The sequence below is a fragment of the Hippocampus comes genome, unplaced genomic scaffold, assembly GCF_001891065.2.
Source record: "Hippocampus comes isolate QL1 unplaced genomic scaffold, H_comes_QL1_v1.1 scaffold43, whole genome shotgun sequence".
Taxonomy (NCBI): domain Eukaryota; kingdom Metazoa; phylum Chordata; class Actinopteri; order Syngnathiformes; family Syngnathidae; genus Hippocampus; species Hippocampus comes.
The window spans coordinates 68,671-96,652 of record NW_017805276.1 but is presented as its reverse complement, the minus strand read 5'-3'; the positions used below and the strand labels follow the sequence as shown (position 1 = coordinate 96,652).

At 40.1% G+C, this 27,982-nt stretch overlaps 1 protein-coding gene across 2 annotated transcripts; it reads left to right on the top strand.

Annotated features, from left to right (window-relative positions):
- The first annotated feature begins 735 nt into the window (after positions 1-735).
- On the top strand, positions 736-27,461 carry ppm1aa (protein phosphatase, Mg2+/Mn2+ dependent, 1Aa). Of its 2 annotated transcripts, none has more exons than XM_019870159.1 (6): positions 736-1,123; positions 2,882-3,735; positions 3,826-3,943; positions 6,980-7,091; positions 7,178-7,235; positions 25,940-27,461. In XM_019870159.1, the coding sequence occupies exons 2-6, from the start codon at positions 2,899-2,901 to the stop codon at positions 25,973-25,975; spliced, it is 1,161 nt and encodes a 386-aa protein (XP_019725718.1). In that variant the 5' UTR covers positions 736-1,123; positions 2,882-2,898; the 3' UTR covers positions 25,976-27,461. The 2 variants fall into 2 exon arrangements, with proteins under 2 accessions (XP_019725718.1, XP_019725719.1); XM_019870160.1 differs by lacking the exon at positions 25,940-27,461 and adding an exon at positions 12,580-12,917 and having other exon boundaries at positions 737-1,123.
- Positions 27,462-27,982: the final 521 nt, after the last annotated feature.

Here is a 27,982-nt window from a genome sequence, read left to right as displayed (position 1 = left end):
TCCATTTTCTAATCCGTTTATCCTCACAAGGGTCGCCGGCATGCTGCAGGCTATCCCAGCTGTCTTCGGGCAGTGCATGTGTGGGTTTTCTCTGGGTTCTCCAGTTTCCCCCCACGTTCCAAAAACATGCATGGCAGGTTGATTGGGCACTCCAAATTGTCCCTAGGTGTGATTGTGAGCGCAAATGGTTGTTTGTCTATGTGTGCCCTTCCTACGTCCTTGTTTCCATCATTCTTTCCGTGCTTCCTCTGTCTTTCTTCTGGTTCATCCCAGAACATCCTATTTCATTCCTTCAGTCCACTTTCCCTACATTCTTATTTCCTGTCTTCCCTCCATACCCCTTTCCTTCCTTTCTTTAATACACCCTCGTTTGCTACCTTGCTTGTATCCTCCTCGTTCATTCAAGCTTCTTTGTGTCATTCACATCTTCTGTGCTTCCAGCCTTTCTTCCTTCTGTTCCTTCTTTCCTTCCGGGGTTCTTCCATTCATCTAAGCACCGTTCCTCTCTCCCTTCCTTCTCTCCTCTCTTCTCCAATTTTAAAAATGTTTTCTGAACCTAGCTTGCATATACAATATGAAATGTAAATAACAGTGTCGGTTGCATTCAAAAATGCCCTGCAATGCATCCGAATCCGGCTGCGCAAATGAGGCTCGCAACCTACGCGCTGAGTGAGCGTGTCTTCGGTGTCCAGGGATGATGTCATGTTTTCGAAGGCAACCTGCAACATCCGGGTCCTCCCCGAGTGCCTCTTCTCACCAACAGCTAACGGTAGCTAGCAAGCTGTCAAGTGGAGAGGCTGGGGCAGACGTTTCAGCTCCCCCCTGGCTTGGCTTCCCAAAGCCTCACGAAAACAAAAACGCTAATCTATTCCTCGCGATCGCCTCCTGAGATAATGTAACGCATCAAGGTCGTACCCAAAGAGAAACCTCCGCTCAAACGCCATTTCTATGCACTGGGTCTTGTGTGACGATTGCTCTTTGCTAGTCGGCTAACCTACCCGAGCCTAAACCCAGTCAAAGCTCACTTTCGTCGCTGGACGTGAGACTTCCCGTCCCGGTGTGAACTCGAGCGTTGGTCACCGCCTCGACGTCTGTTGCTAGTAACCACTATTTTGGACATTCGGTAAGTCATGAAATGACTGTCGTTGAGCCGGTAACTTGAAGACTTGGCTAAAGCTAGTTTCGTTAGCAAGGCCGAGGGGCTCTCCTTGCCTCGCGCTATGGTAGCATACCTTAGCCTAGCACAAGTTAGCTGTGAGGGACAAGGGTCAAGGCCCGCAAGTAAGCGAGGGTGTTTGTTTATTTGCTTCGCGGTCTTAGACGCGCTATTTAGCTTACGTATCTCGTTCATCAAACAACAATTGTTTCACACTCTCAACAGGTTCGCAATTCCAATGAGCGAACCGGAGCATGCACTGTTGGTGGCGCGATATCTGCCCAAATCGTAGTCATCGTTTAACTGGACAGTCTGTTAGTGACGCGAGCCTTAGCTCTGCGTGCTAGTAACGAATGCTTTGACTAGTTTTAAATGGTCTTTCCAACGCCTTGTATTGGTCGCTATGAAGGTCGGTGATATGGTTCGTTGTTTTAATTAAAATGTGCTTCCCAGAGTCGAGCCTTGGCCCCACTTTCCGAGTTGAACCTGGCCAGGCAGCGGTGAAAGGGCGTTTCAATTTAGTCCACACCAACAGTGTACCTAATATGTAGCCAAAATATGTACACAGGCCTTCTATTTTTAGAGCAGAGCATGCTGTTTGAACGCCAAGTTGCTAGTCTATGGAAGCAAATATGTTTGGATATTAAATGAAGTTTTTACACATGTTACTCAATTTAATTCCTTAAACGAAATTCGACATTCACACTGCTGTTTATTTGTGTGTAACACTCCAGATAAGCAACGTTCACACTACAGGTCAACTGCATTTTTTTTTTGTTGCCCATATGTGACATGTATTTGTTGTTGTTTTTTTTAATTCATGCAATGTGAGCAGTCCAATTCAGATTTGAATGTATTTTTTTTATTCAAAGCTGACTCAGGCCTCTATCATATGTGGTTAGAAATCGGGCATGTATCAGATGCGACTGCAGTATGGAGGTTTAGGCTGCGCTCATCCAACCTACTGTATATATTATCAAAAGCCAAATATGTGCTTGGTGCTGGCAGGGGAGACGGGCTTGGCATAGACTACACATGATAGTCTTCTGCAAAGTTCTGTAGCACAAAAGTGTTAGTTTTATGTTTGACTCACCTGAAACATAAATCACACAGTCGGTATTTGTGGTAATTGGAGTAATTCAGGCGCGCAGACGGTTCAGTTGTAAAATGTAACAATGGGTTATGTTATCTAGAGTAGATGTCTCCATGAAATGACATAATCGAGGAACAAATGTCTCATTTCGCCCAAGACACTACCTCATCCAATCTCCCTCCTCTGTCAGTCTCCTCATGTCTTCAGTAGAATTTCTGGGGCTAGGTGCTCTCATGTAAAAAGGGCCTAGGAATTTGTGAATAGAGAAATGAGATGAGGCCTCGCATCCGGACCATGTTTAAGTCAGTTAAGCTTGAGCCACGCAGTGTCATGTTTTGTGTGCATGTGTATGAACGACTAAATAAAAAGATTGGAATTTACAAAAAAAAAATCCAAATTGGGCAACATGTGCTGCAGTGTGAATGTAGCCATAGCCAGATAACACGCATGGAAGGAGCTCGCGGGCACCTCAGTAGTAGTTCGGAATTTTTTTTTTTTTTTTGCTGCCGTAGTACTCAAATTGTGACCCACCAGTTCCAAAGTCCAAGTCTTGACAGATGAGATACTGCTACCTCTGTACACAGTGCTGCTTGATTTAAATATCAAAACACATGCCATATGTCTTTTCACAGGTTTCAAGAGGGACATAATGGGGGCATTTCTGGACAAACCAAAGATGGAAAAATACAATTCCCATGGTGAGGGTAACAGCCTGCGTTTTGGGCTGAGCAGTATGCAGGGCTGGCGGGTAGAAATGGAAGATGCACACACGGCAGTAATTGGCTTGCCTCACGGTCTCGACCCCTGGTCATTTTTTGCTGTTTATGATGGGCATGCCGGCTCTCAGGTGGCCAAGTATTGCTGCGAGCACCTGTTGGAGCACATCACCAGCAACTCAGACTTCCAGAGTGCTCTGCAGGAGGATCCCTCTGTGGAAAGTGTGAAGAACGGCATCCGCACAGGTTTCCTTGAGATCGACGATCACATGCGAACCATCTCAGAGAAAAAGCACGGCGTGGACCGAAGTGGCTCTACTGCGGTTGGCGTGATGATATCACCAAGCCACGTCTACTTTATTAACTGTGGCGACTCGCGAGGACTCCTTAGCCGTGGGGGTGCTGTGCACTTCTTCACGCAGGATCACAAACCCAGTAACCCTCTGGAGAAGGAGAGGATCCTGAATGCCGGTGGCTCAGTCATGATACAGCGAGTTAACGGCTCCCTGGCTGTCTCTCGGGCCCTCGGAGATTTCGACTACAAGTGTGTGCATGGGAAAGGCCCAACAGAGCAGCTCGTCTCTCCCGAGCCTGAAGTTTATGCAATCGAAAGATGCGAAGGGGATGATGAATTTATAATTCTTGCTTGTGATGGCATCTGGGATGTTATGGCCAATGAAGAACTCTGTGACTTTGTCCGGTCACGGCTAGAAGTCACGGATGATCTTGAAAGAGTCAGCAATGAAATTGTTGATACTTGCCTGTACAAGGTATGCCATGTTGACCAAAAAAAAAAAAAATACACCTGTGTGTTCTCGCAGTCAGTCTAACCACTCTGACCTTTTGTGTTTATTTCACAGGGTAGTCGGGACAATATGAGTGTTGTTTTAATCTGTTTTCCTGGTGCTCCAAAAGTTTCTTCAGAAGCAGTAAAACGAGAAGCCGAGTTGGATAAGTATCTGGAGTCAAGAGTAGAAGGTAAACACAAGAAACCAGGAAATGAGAAGGGAAAATGTTGACTCGGGATAAATGTTTCAGTGGATGAAATTAATTTGTGCTCTATTTGAAATGTCACCTCAAATATTGTATCTTTCTATTTACACTCTGGATTGAGTGGAATTAAGGCATGTCTATTACTGTTTGTCCTCAAATAGGGGCCTCAGATCTATCTGAGATGGTGCTTTAGGTATTGCTGAGGAAATGTGCCCTCCTGGTACAATAATACAGCTGTGAACGTTCCCAGTTGTCTTTATAACATATCTCTGAAAAGCTTTTGTCCAAATATCCCGCGGATCATACATTGCAGTATTCTTTACACCTTGTGTTTCTAGCCTGGCTGAAATTAGCCTCTTATGACAGAGCGATTCAGTCTCATGAAATGACCTCCCTCCAAACCATCAAAGCGGTTAGGGGTGGAACTACTTGTTGGGCCCTGCGATGTCCATGCGAGACTCCATTAATGCAGTAAAAGCATCAATTGTATTTTCACTTGTGACAGAACTTCATCACCAAATCCCAGGCAGTGCAACACATGAAAACCACATTGAAGAGAAAAATGAATTGATAAAACAGGACAAACAAACTACACATCAGCATGGTCTCACAGCCAAGCTGCCAGTGGAAACTTGGACAGAAGTAACTTCAGAAGATCTTTTACTCTTGTCACCCTGTCTACGCAAATTTGTCAATGATAAGTGACACAAGGGAACCCACAAACTGAAAACTCTTAACGTACGACACTTAGATATTCCATTCACATTGTAACAAGGAAAAAACAGTTTCATTTAATGAATCAGAAGACATTGTGCCTCCTTCAAATGAACTCCTGCTATGGTAAAGTAAATAAATGGTATTTTACAATAACAAATAAGACAGATTGTTTTGTGTTTTATAACAGGTGGTTTAAATGGATCAAATTAAGATGAGGTTTAATTCTGTCTTTGGGTCTCTGGAGTGGCATTAAAGTGTGAAATTACACGACGACACTCTTGGCAAGCGGCCTAGTTCTCAAAATGCGCCTGTCAGGATTAGATTTTGACCCGACTCTCTGACATTGCATCTGTACAATCATTGGCAAGTTAGTGTAAATTGGCAATACAGTTATAATACCGCATATCATGCACAGCGATAGGTGTTCCCAACACTGTATTTTAATTCAGCGTTATCGCTGTCAATCATAACATACCACACCCATTGTATCAGTAATGCTGTAGCACAATTAAATTATTTTACGACTTACCAGAACAGTTTATTTCTTTTTTTAGAATATGCATTCATTCATTCATTTGTTCGTTCTCTCATCTGCTTACTGTATTTCCTTAATCACACTTCATTGCTGCTCTTTGCTCTTACAGTACTTTGTTTCCTTGTTGGGTTGCAACAAAATTATTAATACTTATCTTAAATCATCCTCCCCTCCCCCCTTTGAAATGAATGCAAATGCCATTAATTCATCCCAACCTTCTTCCCCAAAAAACTAATTTAATCATAAAAATAGCACTTTATAATATTGTACTTTATCAAAACATGGAATAATAACACACTTAAATAGAACATAGAGGAGGAGAATGGGCTTCTACCACTACTGTTGGAAAGATGCTGTAAAGCAAAAACTAAATTGGCAGAGTCTTGAAAAATTCGTATTTCAAAGTGCCACTATAATATTGCTCTGAGAACTGAATATTCCTCATGGGATGAATTTCTAATTAACCTAAACTATCTGTCAACTTTGTGAAAGAGGCTATGTTTGTGTTTTTAAGACGGGACTTCACACTTTTTTTCTTACAGAATGATCTAAATCTTGTGCACACAAGTTAATATTTCTCGCAGTTGGCAGCGCTAGCTGTTTATTAATCAGTCCACTAAATTACACAGTTTGGAACGTCACCAGGCTGAAACAATTTGTTTAGGGGAGTAAATGTCATACCCCCTAAAAAAGTGAATGTCAAATTCTAAATGTTTCCCACGCAGTCCCCACTTGTAAGGGATGGTATCATCTATGCAGTTTGAAGCTGGAATTCACTCAAATGACTAGGCAGCTTTCTTTTTCCTTTAATCACACACAAAAAAAAAAAGCGTACAAACATTAGACTTAATATTCTATATACGATACCATCATGTTTTAAACTCCTGTAATGACAAAGAAGTACACCAAAACGCCACCTAAATAAAAATACATTGTGTGAAACCCAACCTTTTTTCATGAAATCTTAAATTGTAAAATCGGGTGTAATGTCAATTATTTAAGCATATTTATCAAGTATAATTTTTTAAATCTATTTTTAATTTGTTCCTTGAAATTACCCAAATTTACCTATTTAAACATGAGCGCTATTTTAACATGAATTACTGTACTTTAAAATCCGAATCACATTTTACTGGTCAAATCTAATTTCAATGACATTGACACAAATTATGATTTGCTTAGCCTTCAAAACAGTGAAATGCTTGACTAGGAAGTTAAAATCATGCTACAATTCAATTACTGAATTTATCCCACAAAAACCAAGATTTAACAGACCGCACGTAGCTTGGCAACCAACCCGTGGCTAAAGTAGCACAAGCACAAACAATGAATTTGAACTCCAAGAGACTCATCAGCGTTTTACCAACTGCCTTTTTTGTGTTGCAGATGAGTTTGTTTTGCGTACCCTTTGGAGTACTGACAAGAGTGTGAATGTCCTTTTTGTCTGCCCTGCCGCTCTCTGCGATTCAATTTTAATTACTTACACCTGCAACGTGCGACGTTATCTTATAGAGTTCAGGCAACAGCTATGTAGTATTTGTCCTTCCGGTTTGCTCTAGCTCTTTGGCCATTTTTGTAGTTGTTCTGACAACGAAGGAGTAGTTCATTGAGAGACTATTTCTTTTCAAATGTGCGCAACACACATTCAAGTCATTTAAGAGCCCAATAGTCTCGAGCCATCTGTTAGTTTCCATTTGCAAATATTTATGTTTGACCTTCCTCTGTGTCCAGGAGTCTTACTTGTTATTTGTGGGGTTTTTTTCCATCAGACATCCTCAAAAAGCAGGGAGATGAAGGCGTACCAGACTTAGTCCACGTTATGAGGACGTTGGCATCTGAGAGCATCCCCAACCTCCCTCCCGGGGGAGAGCTTGCAAGCAAGTATGTGACCTTTTATACTTGGAATGAACATGAGTGCTGACTCACCATTTACCGTTTTTCAAAAAGTTATCTTTGCTCCTCTCCAGACGAAGTGTTATTGAAGCTGTGTACAACAAACTCAACCCCTACCGAAGTGATGACACAGTAAGTATCCCAGTTTGTCTCTCCAAAAGTCTTTTTACTCATTGAGGCGTTGGCTTTGGTTGAAGTATGCATGCTTTTTGACGTGGGACCGTAAACGTTAACTACCGTTGCGCATGTTAGGTAACACTTTTTTTCCCAAGCACCAAGTAACTGATCTGAAATGTTATCGCAAAAAATATTAACTATGTACAAATGTAGAATATAAAACTCATTTGTTATAATTGCATTCACCGATATGCGAGAAAAAGGTCAATAATCCTTAAAGGGGAAGCCAACCCAAAAATGTTCCTTACAGTAATCGTCTGTTTTTTGAAACTGAGCTAATGATTGGTTGGTACCTGAGCCCTGAGCAACTGTGATGTAATTTTCAGTCCACAGCAGCTGGCAAAATGGCCGCTCAATGAGATGGACAAAAATGTGTTGATTTTACCGCTCACCTCATATTTCCTAAACAAAATATTAATCAGAATACCATGTTTAGACGAGTGGGGCGGCATAGAACATATTGTTGTCAGGAACATTTTTGGGTTGACTTCTCCTTTAAAGCATTTTGAAGAGCAAATAGGTGAATTTCTTTGCACACACAGCATTGGTGCATTACCACCACCTTCAGGCCACCAGCGGTAACGCACCAAAAGTATTTTCCAACCACTAAAAGAAAGTCAGCGTAATTAGGCAACAGGGATTTGGGGTGTCAGTCCAACCTCTAACATTAATATATACAAGTTGCACCTGAGTCAAAGTGGGAGAACCAGCAAAACTATGAAAAAAAGTGTGACTTACTCAGAAAAATACATCTTGACTTTAATTCAGGCTGCAACTGCAGGTGCTATTGCCAGGTTGAGGTATTACACATGAAAATTAAAAAAAATTGAAATGTCTTTTATTAGCAATTATTGTTATAGAATAATGGTTGCATTGCCATTGAACAGTATGGATAAATCGTTTTTTTTTCCTATTATATAATGGGGTACAATAACTGTCCCATGGTAATGTTCTTGATAGCATTTTTGAAATGTGGAAATTCAGGCAAATTGTTCCGGAAGGGAATTTTGGTCAGTTGGCAGCGATAATTGTTCCGGAAGGGAATTTTGGTCAGTTGGCAGCTCTGCACCTGTGCAATCACATTTTGTCAGTTTTTTTGTTGTTGTTTTGCTCCTCTCTCAATAATTTCCTTTTGTTTCAATTGAGCTTTCCAGGTTTTAGTTCCCATGGTGGAAAGGGTTTTTAACTGATTTCTTTTTATTTTCTTTTTTTTTTGTTTTTTTAATCACAAAAGCCAGACCTTTGAACAGGGGCGTGGTCTTGACGATAGCCACTATAACCACATATCTTGACTCAGCACTCCTTTCAGTCAAATATCACACAACCTGTTGATACTTAAATGCATAGCCACATTATATCCAAATGAGATCCAGTTTTTCCCTCAAAATGTTGGTCAATACTGACTGAATTTTAGTCCTATCACGCTTGCTGATCAACGGCAACTATCATGGCCCTGAAACGCGCACTAATTTTGGACGCAGGTATTTACACAATGTCGGAGTCTTTCTGATTTCTTGTTCGTCCACTGACCAGCACTTCATGGTCACCTTTGTTGATTATTCCTCTTTTTTTTCTGATATAATTGTTAATCATAAAAAGACAAGTTAATACTATTTAAGTTTAGGTTTAGTGAAGTCACACTTGTCCGTTCGATGTGCAAAATTTAATTTAAGAAATATTTTTCCTGATATGAGGAATTTGAACGGGTCGATTTTTGAGATTCCCTGTGTTATGTCCATTGAAGAAGTCAAGTTGTATTATCTTTTATAATTCAGACATTGCAAAGATGTCTCTTTGCGCTTATAGCATTTGAATGAATGACACCAATTTCGCTGATTGTATGAATGCCAATATTCAGTGAGGGAATCAAGTCAAAAGTCTGAAAGTCCTTGTTTACCATTTGCAGACTTTGTCTTTATGCTATATTGAGTCTCGCGAGCTGCATACCCTGTGGGTCTGCCTTGTTTACCATTTGCAGACTTTGTCTTTATGCTAAGGGGGTATATTGAGTCTCGCGAGCTGCATACTCTGTGGGTCTTAACCACAAGAAAACACTAAATACCACATTTGGTCATATTGATCGGAGTTGAAGAAAAAGCATACACTCGTATGTGCTGAACTAGACTCAACAAAGTCTACTTTCCTCTCAATTTTCTGTCTTTTTATTTTATTCCAAAGTTCACATACATGTGCCTTCTTCTCATGTTATTCTCTGTTCTGGTTGGTAGAAAAAAACATTTGTGTTCCGTATCACCATGTGGAATCCACATCCACAAATGCTACACGATCACATACTGAAGGGCCATTTCCAAAATCCCATCGAAAGATTTTTCCATCCAAATATATCAAGTTGACTTTCCGTTGGCTGCCTCCTGCATTTTTCTTTTTATATTTTTATTTTTTGGCTGTAGAGAGCAAGTAAATCATTAAAAAGTGCGCTGTTTTTGAACTTTGGTTTTTCATCTAATTTGAGCAAACTGGTCCCTTTGAGGTCCTCAGTCAGTTTGATATTTGAAACAAATGAGGAGTCCAAAGTGCACCAGCAACTTGTAGGTTTTAATTTTCGCAGAGACTTTCAAGGCTTACAACATAAAGCGCCTTGCTGTTTTCTAAAGCGGAGCGGATTGATTGCTTGGCCCTGCCTTGGCTTTAAGAAAACCTTGCAAAAAAATCTCATTTTTGACCGTTCCGGTCTTTGCTTCAATCTCACCACTCCGATCGTGTCATCGTCCTTTTAGAGAAAAAGCTTTGACGGTAGCCAAACGTTTAATGTTGAGTGCAGCAAAAACTTGTAATGTTCCACTCCAGCCCTATATGGCAGTGGTTCCGGATCTTTTTATTTTATTGTATTGCATGTATTTATTTTATCCCCGGAAGCTTTTTGTCATACATTCTCCAAAAGTAGAACATAACACAACTGATGATTGAATGAAATTTTTATTTTGTCCCCTTAATTTTCATGTTTATTTTTCGGGCATTGGATACAAATTAAAATAATGAAAATAAATATGTAATATAATAATAAAAAACAAAATCAAGTTAAATAAGAAAATTGCAATTGTTCCATATAACTCTTAGAACATTTTCCACACAAAGCTGGAACTCATTTGAATAAGTAACAAAACAAATTGTAGTGCACATATACCATTTTATGAATGGGCTGAGAAGATTTACTCACCATCTTGGAAATAAAATAGTTCATGAGTACATGTACCCCATGAAATTTGTCCAAGTACCGTTGGTTGGTAAAATTGTATCCAATTAATCGATCCTAAAAATATTCAATCGTGACATCCCTCAAGAGCTGTATCAAATATTTTGCCTTGACAAAGACAATAGGGAACAGTTTTGGTCGGTGCATATATCATATTGGAGCCTGAACACCACCAAAATACAATGGAACTTCTAAAATGGAACACAATCCGTTCCTAAGGACGGATCAGTGTCGATCAAGTTCCAAAAGCAATTTTCCCATTGGAAAGAATGTCACTTGTCACCACTTGTCGTGCAAGTATAACTGCAATTCAGTAAAACACAAGGCCAACAAACAATGAAGGCACCTTAGCCCTGACAACACCTGGAAGATGATGTGGGTGATTATGGCATGTGTCTCGAAAGGTGATTGTCTTCACGTTAAACTGACTTTGCCGTCTACATTGCATTCATTTTTTAAATTAACAATATTATTGTCATTTTAGGCACATTATACTGAACGACAAGGACAGAAATGTGTGTACTGTTTTCCAACGTGGCCGCGAGTTCCATTCATCGTCATTCATTTAAAAAATAAAAAAAGATAACTGCTGGGACTTCATTACAAAAATAATCTCAGTAATTAGAGGCTTGGTTATTAATCCAAGTTAATTTAATTTCAGGTGAACCTGAATATTTGACTAAGTCATGTTTTTCAATTCGAGTAGCTTTTGCTCAGCGAATAGACATAAACACAACTAAAATGTTAATTTTCCATCAGGCTTCGACGTGCACAAACAAATTAGTGCCATTTTTAACCAAGGGCAATCACTACGATTTCCAGCTACGTTTCCCAGGGCTCCAACTCTTAAATTCAATTAACACGTCTTGAAACATTTGACACAACACAAAGAAGTGTATTGTTAACAACTCTGCCAATTTTGAATGGCAAAAAAATATGTCTACAATGAAGCTTGAAAATCGTCTGAATCTGTTTTGTCTTCTCAGCTCTCAAACACTGTCGGCTTGTCCACTGAAACCACGCCTTCCTCAGTGGTCAATCAAATATCACACGTCTTTCATATGGTTAGAGTGGCCTACATGTCTGAGCCTCAGAAGCTAGCTAGCTAACTCCACGCTGTAAATGGTAGAAGTGGGTCAGGTACCCGCTAATGCGAACAAACGGTCAATGCTGTATCTCCACAATGGAGTACAGTGTTCCTTCACTAATCGGCGTTAATGGGTACCGGGACCTGGCCACGATAAGTGAAAAACCGTGAAGGAGGGTTTGCGCCCCCCTCGGAATTTTTGTGTAAGTATATGTGGGTAGCAGCATGTTTAAAATATATCAACAGTGATTATACTTTACATATTTGAGACAAAGACTACAGCAGTACACGTATTTACTTAAATCTTGAATGATAAAACCTTGTGCAGTAATTAACATTCATCAGCATTGTCTTCTGAGAGAGGCGAAGAGACTTGTTTTGGTGGCGTAGAAGGCAGCTCTCGCGGCATAGCCGCCGTTAGCCTCCAGCTAGCTCCTGGCCAGCTATCCCCGCGAGGTCGACTTGTTTATGATAAGACAATTTATCGGCATTGATGAGGAGGAGGCAAAGAGAGAAGCCCTCTCTCTCTCTCTCTCTCTCTCACTCTCTATCTATCTATCTCTCTCTCCCTCTGTCTCCCCCCCCCCCTCTGCCACGCACATAACAAACAAGAGACAGTATGCCAGAGAGAGGCGGGCAAACGATCAGAGTCAACAGCGTGATGAGACACAAGCGAAAATGATGCAGTATCTCAATGGCATCAAAAGTGAACATGCGTTGCAATGACGGTCCTGATATTACCAAGAAACATGAAGTCGTTGCATTAGGAGGCCACAAAATAATGTGGTGTCTTTAAACGCTCACAGTTAAAGAAAAAGTCACTGTTGTTGATGCATGAGATTTCCTTAATAAAACGTGAGCGGTGCCATGTTGGGGCCTCCTAGTCAGTAAACGTGCGCATTACCCTTCAGTATGTTTTTATTTTTTTAATTGTGTATACTGTTGGAATTGGGACCTGCGTCTCAAGGGTGTTGTCCTTCCTCTCCTCTCTTGTCAAGGACTCAGCGTCCACAGATGACATGTGGTAACGCAGCGTCGCGCCACTAACACAGCATACCGTTTACAAACCACCATCCTCTTCAAGACCCACAGCAGCTCAGCCCAGCTCAGCAGTCTGTCTTGCCGTCACTCTGAGCTTTTGGTTTCTAAGAAAGGCATTTCATGGGAGGAGAAGGAGGAAGAGGAAGAGGAGTTGCATGCACACAAACGTGGAGATAGTGCAGCGCCAGTCCACTCTGGAGTTCAGGACCACCCCCCGCCCCATCCAACTTCCCCACCCAGCGTCGTGTCTCCCCTTTATGTTCACCCATCCTAATACTTCCCTTCTAAAGTCAAACATAACAAATGAGTCCACACGGCTTTCTTACTCGAGGTAAGATCGGGCCAAAAAAATCCAGCCCGACCCGGCCCGAGCCCGACCAATTTTAACTTGATTTGCAGGCCCGAGCCCGAAGCCAACATTTCCTATTTTATTTGTGATGACTCTGGAGGAGGAGGGGTGATTTGTGATAACAAATTAAAGCCTGTCTTTTGTCATGAAATCTTTAAACAAGTCTGTATAAATATTTACATCTTTTAAACATGTATTTCTGTTTCTGCAGAGGGTACATTAACCGACAATTTTCCATCATTGACGGATTTTTTTTTTAAGAGTTTTAGGAAAAATTTAAGACCGTTTGAAAATTGGACCGTTAACCACAGCACCAGTACGTCCTTAAGAATCTAGCGTGGCACTTTAAGAGAGAGAAGCAGAGAGACAAAGAAAAACAATGACGGCTGGATAATAGACAGAGACAGGAAGGAGGTCTTTGTCATTGCAAGAGTTTAGTACAGTACGGGTTTTTTTTTTTGTTTTTTTTTTTTTTTTTTTTTGCGAACCACGGTCTCTCATGGCCAAAACTATTGACGTCCTCAAAACGAAAAAAAAAACAAGTCAGCGAGAGAGAAGCCCGACCCAACCCGAAGCAATGATTGACATTTTAGGCCCGACCCCACCCAAATTTCGGGTGAGGTCGGGCTCGGGCCGCCCGATCTTACCTCTATTTCTTACCCCCCAATAATCAGTTTATGTAGTAGGTTTGGGTTTTTTTTCTGTTGTTGTTGCTGTAATTAATTTGATTCACATTTCCTTGTGTGCGTTTGTATATTTCTGTTTTTGTGAAGTGCAATTGTCCTGTACAAACAGCCTGTATTTAATGCAGCTTGATTAAGTTAAAAAAAAAAAAAAGAAATGAAAAAGAAAACCTTTTTATGCACTATTTGCCTTTTCCTGCTCTTCTGGAATTTTAACCCATTTCTACATAGTGAATATTACTGCTTGTTCTCTGGGCACGATGCCTCCACGCTTTTACTTTTCCTCTCTCCTCAGTTGGTCTATGCTCCTTAAAGAAACGGGTAAATTGTATAGTTGACAGCACAGTAAGCTCTATATCAAAACCATTTACCACCCTAATTATCCCCCTCCATGTGCTTTTTGGAAAAAAACAAACATGTATTTTATTTTTGTATGCATTTCTTTTCTGTACATGCTCCAATAATAACGGCAAAGTGTCATTTTAAAACAAAAGCCACCTGTCTGACTAGATACTTGCAAGTGTGCGTGGGTGCTTGTGTGTATGTACGCGCACGCGTATCCTTGTTCGTCACACGCTTCACACACACCAGGCTGTTTTTTGGGGGTGGGGTGGGGGGGGGCTACAAAGCTTTGGTGTGCCCTTTCCATATCACATTCGTATTCAGAGTGTGATTTGTGCATGCTCTTTCTGAACAATTTGACATTTATTAAGCCAAGTTTTATTGTTTGTCCCAAGGACACAATCCGTCTGTTTCATGGATGTCTTTCACAAGTCGTACAGTGGTTTGATTTTTTTTTTACTAACTACGTTCTTTCAGCTTTATGCCAACTGTGTGTGCACGCGTGTGCGTGCAAGCTGTTCTCTTTCTAACTTTTGTGTGGCACAACCTTTGACATCCCAACTTTTTAAAATTGTGGACATTTCCCCATGTGTCCTCTCCCACCGACCTGGTGAGTGGGGGCGTATCTTAAAGATGATATTGTAATTGGACTGATGTAAACACTTGAGCACTGATTATTTTATGGTGTGACCTCATAGGATCAACTGTTGGCTCAAATACTTTAAAGGCTGTCTTTTTTTTCTCCTCTTTCTTTTTTTTGTTTGTTTTTTTTTTGTGGGGTTTGGGGGGCATTCATACCAAGAACAAATCCGCTGATTGTAAAGTGTCGCGATGGTTGTGGACAGCATCATTATTATTTTTTTTTTGTATTTGTTTCCTTGGGGTTTTTCTGTGCGCCCAAGCCAGGCAGGCCACACGGTCTAGTTTGCTGCTAGCTTGCTGCTAGCGCCAATGAGTTGTGTGTGTTAACCTCGTGTTTCACACCCCCACCCACCTGCTTCGTCATTGACGATTTTTTTTTCCCCACTCACAAGGCAGATACATTTCTTCAAGAGGAAAGGTCGTTATTTCTCCTTCATTTTCTGCTATTTTATGCTCTAAAATTGCATTGTGGAAATTAATGTATGTATATATTTTTGACTATTAACATTCAAGGAATAAATATGTTGTTTGAGTTAGATTTTCTTTTCTTTTCCCTGCGGACAAAATGGGATTCTGCTTTGTCTTGGGGTCCTTTTCAGTTTAGTTTGTAAAACTACTATTGGAATCCTTCCTTTCATACGGTGATCTCCGGTTTTCAGGCAGTTCCAGTGTCATAGTAACAAGATACTAAAAATTTCTTTCAAAATGACAATCCTAACTCCACCTTGCTTGTCGTGGGTCGCAAATTCTTTGACTCAATTGCTTCCCGAGCCACTTTCTAACCTGCTGTGGTGGCATTATGGCCCTCCCAAAAAAGCCCATGTGTTATAGGTGATGGAAATCTCACCATATTTTTTTACCCACTGGTGGTGCTGTAGAGTCCATGTTGAAGCAGCTACGTAGCTTACCGTCATGTGCATCGATGTCAACGACCACACAGGGTACAATTTAAAGGTTCAACAACAACAACAACAACAACAAAGACTAATGCAGCAAGCTATTGTGGTTGTTAAATAGTGTGATGAACTATGGCTGGAAGTGAATTGACCTGAAAGACAAAGATGATGATGATGATGAAGACAATTGTTGCACGTAAGCAACATGGTTTAAAGGTTGTGAATAATTCTGATCAAGTGGTGGCTCAGTAAAGTATAAATATCCTATTGCGTGTGCGTGTGAGCAAATAACACACATTTTAAAAATATGGAGTAAAAGAATTAAAGACTTACAATCATGACTTTGGGTGGTTGAATGCAGTGTTTTAAGATTTACACGATAATATCCATTTATTTGATAGCTCCTCATTGATATTTTATTGAGAAACGTTCATGGCATTTGTGTTACCTGTCTGTTTTTTTTTTTGTTGTTGTTTTTGTTTTTCTCCTGATACAAGTTGAAAAAAAAAAAAAAAAGAATTCCACCTGCTTTTCTGTCCGCTTTTACCACTGAGAAGCCTTTGGGTTTGCTGATTGTAATGAATGAATAACAAAGTGACTGTATTCAGTATCGCTCGAGTTGGAATTAGTTTTGAAGAGACTTGGCCATGATACCTTTAACAAAAAAAAAAAAATGGTGTTTGGCTTCATTCCGATTGTCAAGTTTCCATCACATGGCTTTCAGTCCCAAAGCCCCATCACAATTTTACACCCTCCCCCCCTCAAAACTAAATCCCGTTTCATTTACCAAAAACCGAAAATACCTCATTTACCTTCATTCATGGTTTTTGTATTTTATTCTCTACTTGCACAAAGAATTTGATGTGTGTAGATACAAAAAAAAATTTGGATGGCGAGTAAAACTTTCAAAACAAGTACAGATATAAAAACACTAATGATGTTAATTTGAAACCACCTGAGCAGGGTTCCCACGGGTCCTTAAAGTTCATAAAAAAGAAGTTGTAAAATTATGTTCTTAAATGTCCTTAATTTTCAGGAAAAGCTTCTAAAATCAATAAAAATCCTTAAAAATTAAGCTGTGGTGTTCATTTCATTTGTGTATGTCATTTTCCCCATCCTTACAATTAATAGTTTTGTCAGAAAATGCGCCTGGCGCCCTTGCCCTCAAACCCTGCTGTCGGGCTACATGCCTTCCTGGTTCCCGCCCTGCTTTTCCCGCCGTCTCCCGATCTGTTCGGGTCATTTCGGGCCAATTTGACATCCAGTATGTCAAATAAAGGGTTAGCTGACTGCCCCTAAGAATAAAAATGTGCCCTTCCTTTGGCACCAATGATTTGAACACCAGCTCAGTGATATGTGGCTTTCTGTTCATTAAATCCACTGTGAATCCCCTGCCGAATGGAGAAAAAGTCCTTAAAATTTGCCAAATTGGCCCTCAAAAGTCCTTAAAAGGTCCATAAAGAAAAAGCAAGTGGAAGAGTGGGAACCCTGCTGCGTGACGTTAATCTCCGATGTTGGGACACTCACAAATCTTCAGTAGTATCCAGCGTTGCAGGTTCAACTTCATCCAAAGTGTTAGGGTCACACTGAAAACAGAGTATTTTACAGAAGAATATTACAAAAGGAAACTTAGGTGGAAAAAGATTTACCATTTGTAAAGAGATGCCCCCCCCCAAAAAAAAAACCTGGGAATAAAACCACAAGATTTCAAATATAAAACTTGGATTATAAGAATTATTGGTGAGAAGCTGACAATTTTAAAAGTTGACTTTATTCTTAAAATTTAAGGTACGTAATACTACGTTAATACTGCATTTTTTTGTGCTAATACTGTCGCCATTCTCTTTGATCTTCCAATTTTTTATTTGACTTATGACTATTGTTGCAACAATATAATTGCCGTAACATGACTGTTCTTGTAACTTAACATTCTTTTTTCATCATGCGTCAATTTTCTAATTATATCACAATTAGTTTGTCATGTAATAGATATTCATTTAATTTTTCTCGTAATATTATGGCATTTATCATGACTTTATTGTTGCAGCAATATGAGTTTTGTTGTAATATGACTGTTCTGGTAATATGATATCATGATTTTTTTTGTCCCCATTTTTCTCATGACATTCTTGTAACATTACATTTTAATGTATAGCTATGTAAATGTATTCATAATGTTACGTTTGACTCATTCATTCGTGTGCAAAACATTTGGCATTTTGTCACTATTCTCATTAAAGTACATTGGGGGGACTTTCGATTTAAAAGATCTGAGCGAATCGAACCGAACCGTATCCAATTGTTCCACTAAAATATATTGAGATGCAAATGGAATAGTCTATTATTGGAGAGATGCACACCTCCTATATACGTGTGTGTGTGTGTGTGTGTGTGTGTGTGTGTGTGTGTGTGTGTGTATTTTATATATATATACATATAAAATATGCTGTATATGTAATTTAACTTTTTGATTTTTCAGTGTGTCCCTAATACTACTCTGTAACAAATGTTAAATGAGGTGCAGGTGTGAGTCACTGCCATAGTCGTAATCACTGTTGCTCTGTGTGTCTAATCACCTTTTCTCAAACAGAAAATGTAATTTCACCCCCCCTCCCCAAAAAAAATGGTTACCCCCCCCAAAAAATGGTTAAAAGGTATCGAGAGTTCCCATTGTCATCCTCGGCTGCATGTAACCTTCCCTGAGGGGAACCCAGTTACATGTTGAACAAAGCCCAATGAGGAAGACAAACAAACGCTGCTCATGTTCACGCTAAGGTACTTAAGCTATCGAGGAGGGGAAAAAAAGTGACACTTTTTGAAAAACAACATTGAAATCTTTATTTTATTCTTTTTTTTTTTTTTTTCATTTTCTGGAGTGTCAAACAAACACTAGTTTTTTGAAAAACAACATTGAAATCTTTATTTTATTCATTTTTTTTTTTCTTTTTCATTTTCTGGAGTGTCAAACAAACACTAGTGTGTTCACAAGGTGACCTCAAGAGCATTGCAAGTGTCTGCTGTGCTATATATGAATACATTCAAAAATAGCTTTGGAGTGTTGTAGATAAGTATTGTCAATATTGATTCAAATGCTTCTTGGAGGGCCCCCCTGTGAGTTCTTTTATGACTACTGTATATTTTCTATGATGTTTCAGCTCCAAAGGAAAGACAAAAAAAAAAAAAAGGAAACTGTTGGGGGAGGGAGGTGTACCGTTTGTGTTGTCAGTTGAACAAATTGCATTCCCTGCTTGTAGATTGATGCGTTTCTCTCCTTGCTCCTGACATTTTCTACCCTACTTTTTTTTCTTTTTTTTTTTTTTTTAGCCTTTAAAGTTTGAATAAAGTTTCTAGTTTGCAGAATGTATTACCAAATAAATTGGTTGTCATCTTGTATTTGTCATTTGATGGCTTTTTTTTTTAAAGTTGTTGAACACGTAGGAGGACATGCTTGCATAGAGGACAGAAGTAAACATACGAAAGTCTGAGTGTTATACACATGTGCATCTCAGTAAACTAGAATATTGTAGAAAACCTAGTTTCTTTCACTAATTCAATTTGAAAAGTAAAACTGATATCGTTGAATAGCAAAATTGCCGAATCCGGTACAATACAACACAGTTTTTAGCACCGCGCATTGGTATTTTTTTTATTGATACTGTAGTTATAAGAGGTTAAAAATGAATTGACCACTTACGCTGTTGGGCTAACAGTTCTTTATACATTGAATGAAATATTTCATAGGCTATAAAATACAGTTAATGAAAACCACCGCAGGATATTACAAAAGAAACAATCAAAAATTATTTTAACCCTTTCAGGGACAACGGTTACTACAGTGGACAGCTTATCAGGTTATCATTATTTGTACATGAAAGGGTTAAATGCAAAAACCTTTTGCGCCTTTGAAAAAAAACGAGCTAGTCTGCATCAAATGGTTGTCGTTCCTGAATGACAAATGCTAGATTTTTAGCGAACAGTTCAAAAATTAAATGTGAAAAGTCACCGCTTCAATCATACCTTTGTGTTATGTCAAACCCAGCGTGGTGGAGAATTAAAGCAACATTGCAAGACTTATATTGTCCTAATGGTAACAAGAAGCAAACTGATGTATGTGTGTACATTATGACTAAGAAAAGATCATGATGCAAAAGCGTTTATTGTGTGTACCGCAAAAAAAGCATTTTTCCAACTCAAACAGTAAAAAAACAAAAAATACAAAACAAGAGGCTCATCTCCCAACTACTTCGCCGGAGCTTTTTGAGTTATTATAAGCCTTTTTTTCCCCTCCCATCTTCTTGGCGCCTCTTTTGTAATTTGATGTTTCAGTCTACTAACGATTCCACCATTTTGCTTCTGCATGCTTTGAGCCCCTCCGTCTCTCCCTCTCCCCTCCCTGCTCCAAACGCATGATGGTGTTGTCTCATCAGGAGTGGCACTTGTCTCGCCTCGGTGCTGAGAGCGCGGGTCAGACCAGTCCACTGCCAGCGGGATTAAGAAGCATGGGAGGGCTTATGGCTGAAAATGTCAGCATAATGTCACGGGGCCTGTTAAAAGGTCAAATATTCAAATGGTGCTCAGTGGTGAACAGTTAACACATCAGGTCATACAAACAGTTACTTTTGGCGGAAGTGCCACCTACACACACTCCCAATCACAAATCGAACAGCGCCCAACAAGTTGATTAATAGAAATGTTCAACAAACTATGGGTTCGAAACGCATGTAAACAATAGTGATTAACGACCTTAGCAACTTGCTGTTGATGGGATAATGAATTCTTCTGTGCACCAATTGAGACGCTGTGGTGTGACCTTAAATGGGCACTTCATGCTGGAAAACCCTCCAATATGGCGGACTAAAAGCAATTCTGCGAAGAAGAGTTGGCCCTCCGCAGCGATGTGAACGACACATCACCAATTATCGCAAATGTTTGACTTCAGTTATTGCTGCCAAGGGTGGCAAAACCATTATTAGGTTCAGGGGGCAATTACTTTTTTACATAGGGACAGGTAGGGTTGGATTTTTTTTTTTTTGTGTGTGTGTGTGTGTGTGTGTGTGTGTGTGTGTATTTTGTATTTGCTTGGGTTCTCTCTGTGTGATATTAAATTTGGTTTTGAAACTTTGTGTGTGATGAATATGCAAAGAACACAGAAATCAGGAAGTAGGCAAATACTTTTTCACTGCACTACATATTTGGTGCATGGACATGTCACCAAAAAAAAAAAACCAAGACCAACAGATAGATACAACTGTTTTCCTGTTGGCGTGGCATCTTCCCCCCCAAAAAAAGCACACATCAGCGGCGATTTCAGAAGTGTCTCCTGATGCTTCACATGTTTGTCTCCTCTCTTTGTTTGCATAATCGCGTTGCCAAACTCCCACTGCCACCTGTGCACCTTGAATAAACCTCAAACCACCGGATCCGGGCATCATCAAATGGGGCTGACTCCTCATCCATCTGCCATTGTTGAAGCGCATGTCATGCTCTGTTTGTCGCGAATAGGAAAAAAAAAAAAGAAAAAAACAACAACAAAAATTCAGCTCGCCTAATTCATCTGCTCCGCATCAGTAAGAGTAGGGGGCTGTCAGGACACACATCCTCTGTGAACTTTGTTGCACCAAGAGCTGTAATATGTTTAGTAATGATTTTGAAATAAGGGTTTGATTCAGCAACAGGTGGATTTTTTTTCTGAAACATCAAAGCTCAAAATTACAACACATTTAAATTGTGTAAGCTTTTATTGTGAAAACTTAAAAACCAAAAAAAATGAAAATATTTCAAAAATCCGTTCAGCTACAAAATAAGTAATTAATTACTGAGGGCACAGTATGCTAGCAGCAAGCTAGCAGGCTAGTCTTAAGGCTGTGTTTGGTTGTTTTCAATTCACATGTACCGTATTTTCGGCACTAGAAGGCGTTTTGGGGTATAAGGCGCACTTTCAAAGAATGGCCTATTGTAAAACGGTTCTCATATATAGGGCACACCACATTATGAGGCGCATTGAATATAAGTGACAATACTGGCTGCCATTGCATTATGCATCCACTAGATGGAGCTACGCTAAAGGGAATACGAATAAATACAGCTTTACTTATATAGAGCCTTCACAACCGGTGAAGCTGTAGCAAAGCGCTTTACAGAATATTTAAAATACCACATCCGAGAAATCAAAATATTGATCCATATATAAGGCGCACCGGATTATAAGACGCACTGTCGGCTTTTGAGGAAATTCAGTGCTTTTAGCTGTGCTTCACAGTGCAGAAAAAAAATTTCGTTTTATTTTCTCATGACAGTAAACTTAAACTGGGAGCCGTGTTAAACTGCCTCAAGGGTCTTTTTGATGAATTGTTCACTATTTGCCAACCAGATGATGAGATTGAAGAAAGTTCACAAAAAAATTAATAATAATAATAAAACAGGTGATTGACAGCTGCTTTGTTGAAAAATCTCAACATTTGGGTTGCTCTTATCTCAAGGCATCTCCGAAGATGTACATTTATTTCAGAGTTGAGACATATCACACAAGGTCAGAATCAAGCCCCAATTATGGTACCCACCTGCAATCCCTCTCGCACTTCTCCATTTCCTCTTCCTGTGAGTTGTTGCCTGAAGTGCATTTGTCAGGGGGAGCCCAAATTTTTCTCACTTGGTTGCAGTGATTCGATGATTAGTGTACAAACAAGCATATCAAGCATGGCTGACATGCTCCCACCCCCGAACCTCTCAAAAGATACTGACCACCATGTCCCCCCGAGCTCGTCGCGTCCCTTCATGTGTGACCTGCATGAGGTGGCTTACACAAGCCGCTGCCCTGGGAATCCTCATTATCCTTCACCTCTGAGACACGGCTCACTGTAAATGAGGACATCAAATGATGCGGGCTCATTAAGGAGCCGCAGATCCGCTCATTAGCATCGGCACCTTGGTCCGTTTGAGCCTCGATCAGCATTGGCTCCCAGCACCGCATTGTGTCCTCTCATTGCCTTCGCGCCGACTGGAAGACTTAGGATTAATGTCAACTCCCGCCAGAGGGTCATCTCGGCTTTGGCGCCGAAGCTGTGGAATTTGTTGACAGCTGCCCGCCATCACCACCACTCGTGTTTTGTTGCTCGCGGCTTTTGGTTCCAACCGATAGGCAAGATGCTGAGCCGGTACAATCGGTGTGAAGTAAATCGCTGCCGGTCTCTCGATTGCTCCAGGATCCTTTGTCATTACCAAGTCGGTCTAACAACTTTAAAAACAAGGCTAGAAATGAGAAAAATAAAGACATGCGCGAATATTACAAACTCATTTCCCAATGAAGTTCTAAGTTTTCGATTATTTGCTCAAAACGATCAAGCTTACCAGTTTGAACATGTTTTATCTTTGTAGTGTATTCAATTCAACACGATGGTTTGCAAATCATTGTGTTTGGTTTTTATTTATGTTTCACAAATTGCCCCAACATCACCGCAATTGGGTTTGTAGCTTTCCCACTTGTAGTGCCTTATATTGCCGCAGAATTTGACTTCACTATCGGCCACCTTGCTGCAGCGGCAGTTGTTTTCTGTCCTTCATTTTCTTTAATAACTTGTCTCTCCTGAGAGTGGTTGTTATTGTCTGATTCTGACTTGCATCATTACTGTTATTCGGAGGTGACCCTGAGGTGAGCCAAGCCGATACCGTGTGTGCTTTACTTTCTTAATAACCACTTACTTGGCTGGCTGTGAATTTGGCCCTTCAGAGTAATACCGCAACGATCACATCGCAGTTATAGAAACCATCAAAACCATATAAAAATGCAATACAATAACACACGTGCCCAACATATCATAGAATGAATATTTATAAAATAAAAGAGACCTACGTTTTTTTGTTTTTTTTTAACGAGCTCATACTCACTCAAGATGCTGGTGATTAAATGTACAGACGCTTATATATAGACGTGTTTTGCTATTGGCTGTTACAAGTTTTGCTCTGACAGAAAAACCCTGACGTCTTCAATGGCCAGATCGCTCGCCTTATGAGGTCCAATTTGAAATCTGATTGGTTAAAGAAACAATCTCATTGCTAAGACAGTTGAAGTGACATCACTGATTTTAGCCTGCTCGTCCACCATCATCAGTGCGTCATTATTTCAGGATGGCCAAGTCCCATCTGTTGTCAGGCTTCACACTTCGCCGTTATTTTAACCGTGCTTCTGTCATTGCTAAAATACAGTTTGTCACACTATTTTAGGAGCCTCAGTTTAAAAAAAAAAAAGTAAAAAAAAATGCTCACAAGTGTAAAAAAAAAAAAAAATGTAAAAAAAAATGCTCACAAGTGTCCCGGCACACAACTTGATTTCTTGAGAAACATTATTGGACCAAAAATCGATACGCATTCTTATACTATTGATTACTGCTCCTCCTCCTGCTGCTGTCTCTGCCAAGATATCTATTCATGCTGTTAAAAGTTCATGATGTTACTTCACTTGCTTAATCTCGGAATACTAAAGCCCTGTCCACACTGCATTTCTTTTGGAACAGGTTGAAATGTTTGAAACGAGTTAAAACTGCACCGCACAAGCGGAGACCTCACGACAACCTTTCATGACGAAAGCCAGCAGGCTACGGATAGTGATTATCAATAAAGTTAAAATATGGTCGAATATCCAAATACTCCCTGCCGCCCTTCCCCCAAAATCACCCATTAGCATACATTGGCAACATATCTATATTCATTTTTGAACACTATTAACTCCAATACAAATATCAAGACATTAACCTAATGTACAGGGTGTGGCGGTGCGTGACACTACAGGGGGGTCAGGGGGGCAGCAAGGTATTGTCAGAGTGATACAGTCACTGCGGGGCGTATTTCAGGTATGGCCGGAGTTGGTGATCTTTATTAAAAAAAGTTTTTGGATTCAACTGCACTAAGCAGCTTTTCAATATGAGGGTCTGTTGTTTTGAGCACACTGTTTACCTTTCTGTGGTGAAAAAAAAAAAAAAACCTGCCCCCAAAAGTCAAAACTTTTCCACATTTGGGACTCTGACTTTGAAGGGTTTCCGCTGTACAACAAACTATGTTTATCATTATGGAAGTCTTGTGATGGATTGTGACATTTTGGATTGTGCCGCCTGCACAAAAGCCACCGAGGGCCTCACAAAAGAAGGCGGCATTGTCTGCCGAAGGGCAAGAATGAGATGAAATGCAATTATATGCTGAATGACATTTTTCTAACAACCTCGTCATCTCTCGACAGTATAGGTGTTATTGTCTGGAGGTGCTCCTAAAGGCGCCGCACTATTTCTGAACCTTTGTGGCCATCTTCTGTAAATCTATAGAAGGAATTTTCTTCATCTCTTTGTGCAAGACCACGTATTGTCATCTACTGTATTGATGTCACTCTTGGGAAAATTGTTTGTCTTTGGTACACACACAGCCTTTTCTCATATCCAGCCCGCTGGAGTGTCTTGTCATGGCTCTGTGGCATTTTTTTGAAATACAGTGATCCCTCGCTACTTTGTGGTTCACTTATCGCGGTTTCAGTGCATCGCGGATTTTTCCAAAGTATTCACCCCCCCCCAAAAAAAATAGCGAAAATGCCACAAAAAGCCCGCAAGAGGCAGCGCAAAAGTCAGCAAAACAACAGCGAGTCACATAGAGCAACATATACAGTACTACATGTATATTTCATGTTTATGTTTACTGTATTTTGTTATTTATACACTAACCTAACCTAACTTATACATCTTATACATGTATGTGTATGTGTGTGTATGCGTATATATATATATATATACAGTATAGCATTAAGTAATGTTAATTACTATAAACATTTACTTCTCCATGCATGTATACCATTAAATTTACTACTTTGCGGATTTTCCTCTTTCACGGGAGGTCTCGGTCCCCATTAACCGCGATAAGTGAGGGATCACTGTACTGTTTGTATACTATTTGTGTATTCATTGGGCCTCTTCAACACTTGATGCGTTTGAGTTTGGTTTTTATGTAAAGTACAGCGTACATTTCCGTGCCGGATGATGTATTTGGCCCTTGATTGGGGATTCGCCCCACTAAATCCGCCTCTACCACTGCCACCACATCACAAATACACAAAACAGCAAGACTAAAACAAAAACATAAATCTCCTTGAGCCACGTCCATCATCTGAAGCAGTTCAGAATCAATATTTACAAGCCAGCCAGGTCCCCATCGGCTGCCAATTGCGGGGTTCCGCCGTATAGTTTGAACTCGTAATATGTGTCCGGGCCTTTCTCTCCTCGCCTACTCCGCCAACCAGACTCTTGCGCATGATGTCTGCGACGTGCCAGCATGTAGCCAAGTGCTGGTTGAATCATTCCTCAGGCATGCTTTCTCTTGGCTTCATCTCCATCGTCAGAATTCACCTCCACCCTGCTCTTCTCCTCCCCAGGATTCTGACGTCCTCATCTTCCGTGGTTTCAGCTAAAAAAAAAAACAACAGCTAATCGGGATGTTTTATCAAGCCTCCATTGCCATCACTTCCTCCTGTGTGAAGTGTGAGTGTGGCTCATTTATACATCTGCCATGACTGACCAGTCATTCAACATTTCATCCTTGTACTGCATCTTTTTTTTTTCTTTGGTTTGTTTTTTTTTCTTATTAATTATGCCCTGTGACTGACACGTTGACGGGACTAGTCCAGGTTGTACCCCACCTCTCACGGACCAGACAAACACACTAGAAAATCGATGAATGGATAGATTGATGTTCATCACCGGGATTGTAATTTGCAGCAATGTATTCATCATATCATATATGGGGGGAAAAAATGTGAATATCTTCCTAATTAAGTTGAATTATATTGTGGTGCAGGTGTACCTAATGTTGTGGCCAGTGAATTGTATTGTCTTGCAGCTCTGTTTGCCACTGCTTAACAACATTCCAAACAGTGGCTTCAATTCTGGCTCCAGTCCTGCGTGCTCTATTATAATTCTATTGTTGTCCTTTATGAAATGACAACTTCTTCGATGGGGGTGCTTTTAACCCTTTCAGGGACAGCGGTCACTACAGTGGACAGCTTATCATGTTATCAGGTTACAGGGCGCATGAAAGAGTTAAGATGGCACATTCCGGCCAGACAGACTCGAGCCATTAAAATATTCCAAGCTCATTTATTAAACTCAACACGATTGATATTTTTCCTCATGAGATGATTTTATATGTTTTATGTCACCCACTAAGTAAATGAATTAGTAACCATTATATACAGTGAAGTAGTTGGAGTTGAAATCAAATTTTACCTAAGAGCTATAGTATCCATACTAAGCTACTTTCCACCCCCACTGCAATGTAAAGCCATTTTTCCCCCCCCCATTTCAGCAAGATGGTTTTGATCCGTGGAGGATTGATGGGAACGTCTTCTTCAAGTGTTTGTGTCCCAAATAAACCTTGAAATCAATCTGTGCAAACGTGTGTATTTTTTCATGTTTACTTTCTGTGTGTGAGATTTCAGCGGCGAATGAGACGAGAGAGAACTCTTGAAACAATTTCAAGTGGTTAAGCTTTTTCCACACGAGCTTTGTCCGCTCATAAAATTAATTTGCAGGCATCACATTGTGCGCACACATTGGTGATCACTTGTCATTGTTTTGGCGATACATCCATGGAAAAAAATTATTAGACACCTTGTTTTCTTCACTTTTTTGTTCATTTGAATACCTTGTCCCACAAAAGCTGTACCACGTGACAGACAGAAAAGAATACATGGAACGAATCACCGTTTTTTTGACAGTCCAATGCCATAGCTATTTATGGAAGAATTTGTGAAGTGACTTTGATTATTATCAAGAAAACTTTTGGAAATTGTCTCGAACGTCTCTGAAATTTAACTCTTATCAGCTGTTTTTCTCTGTCATCATATTTGTCCTAGCAAATGAATTTTTAAGTTGTGCCGGGCATTTAACATGAAATAACAATAAATAAATGGTCTATAAATAAAGTATGGTCTAATATATATATTTTTTGAAACTGTGCATTATATTGCCCCCAATGAGTGCAAATACCTTTTTGTTTTAAAGAATATTTGAATGGAAAAGTGACCGATAAATACCGTCTGTGAATGGGCAGATGGAGTGAAATTTGATTTTGAGAGCTATTTAAAATGGGTGAACACGTATGGAATGTATTCAACATGTATTACATTGGATTTATATGTATGACATACCGACATTCATATAAAGTGTACGAGAAAGTACATATTATTTACATTTATTTACTACAGTACCTTCAAAAAAATAGCGAGTTGCCTGATGTGCTATTTGTTTAAGCAGCCTATTAATTCATTTATCCATCCATCCATCCATCCATTTTTTGAACCGCTTTATCCTCACAAGGGTCCCTGGAGCCTATCCCAGCCGTCTTCGGGCAGTAGCCAGGGGATACCCTGAACCGGTTGCCAGCCAATCACAGGGCACGCAGAGCCGAACAACCATCA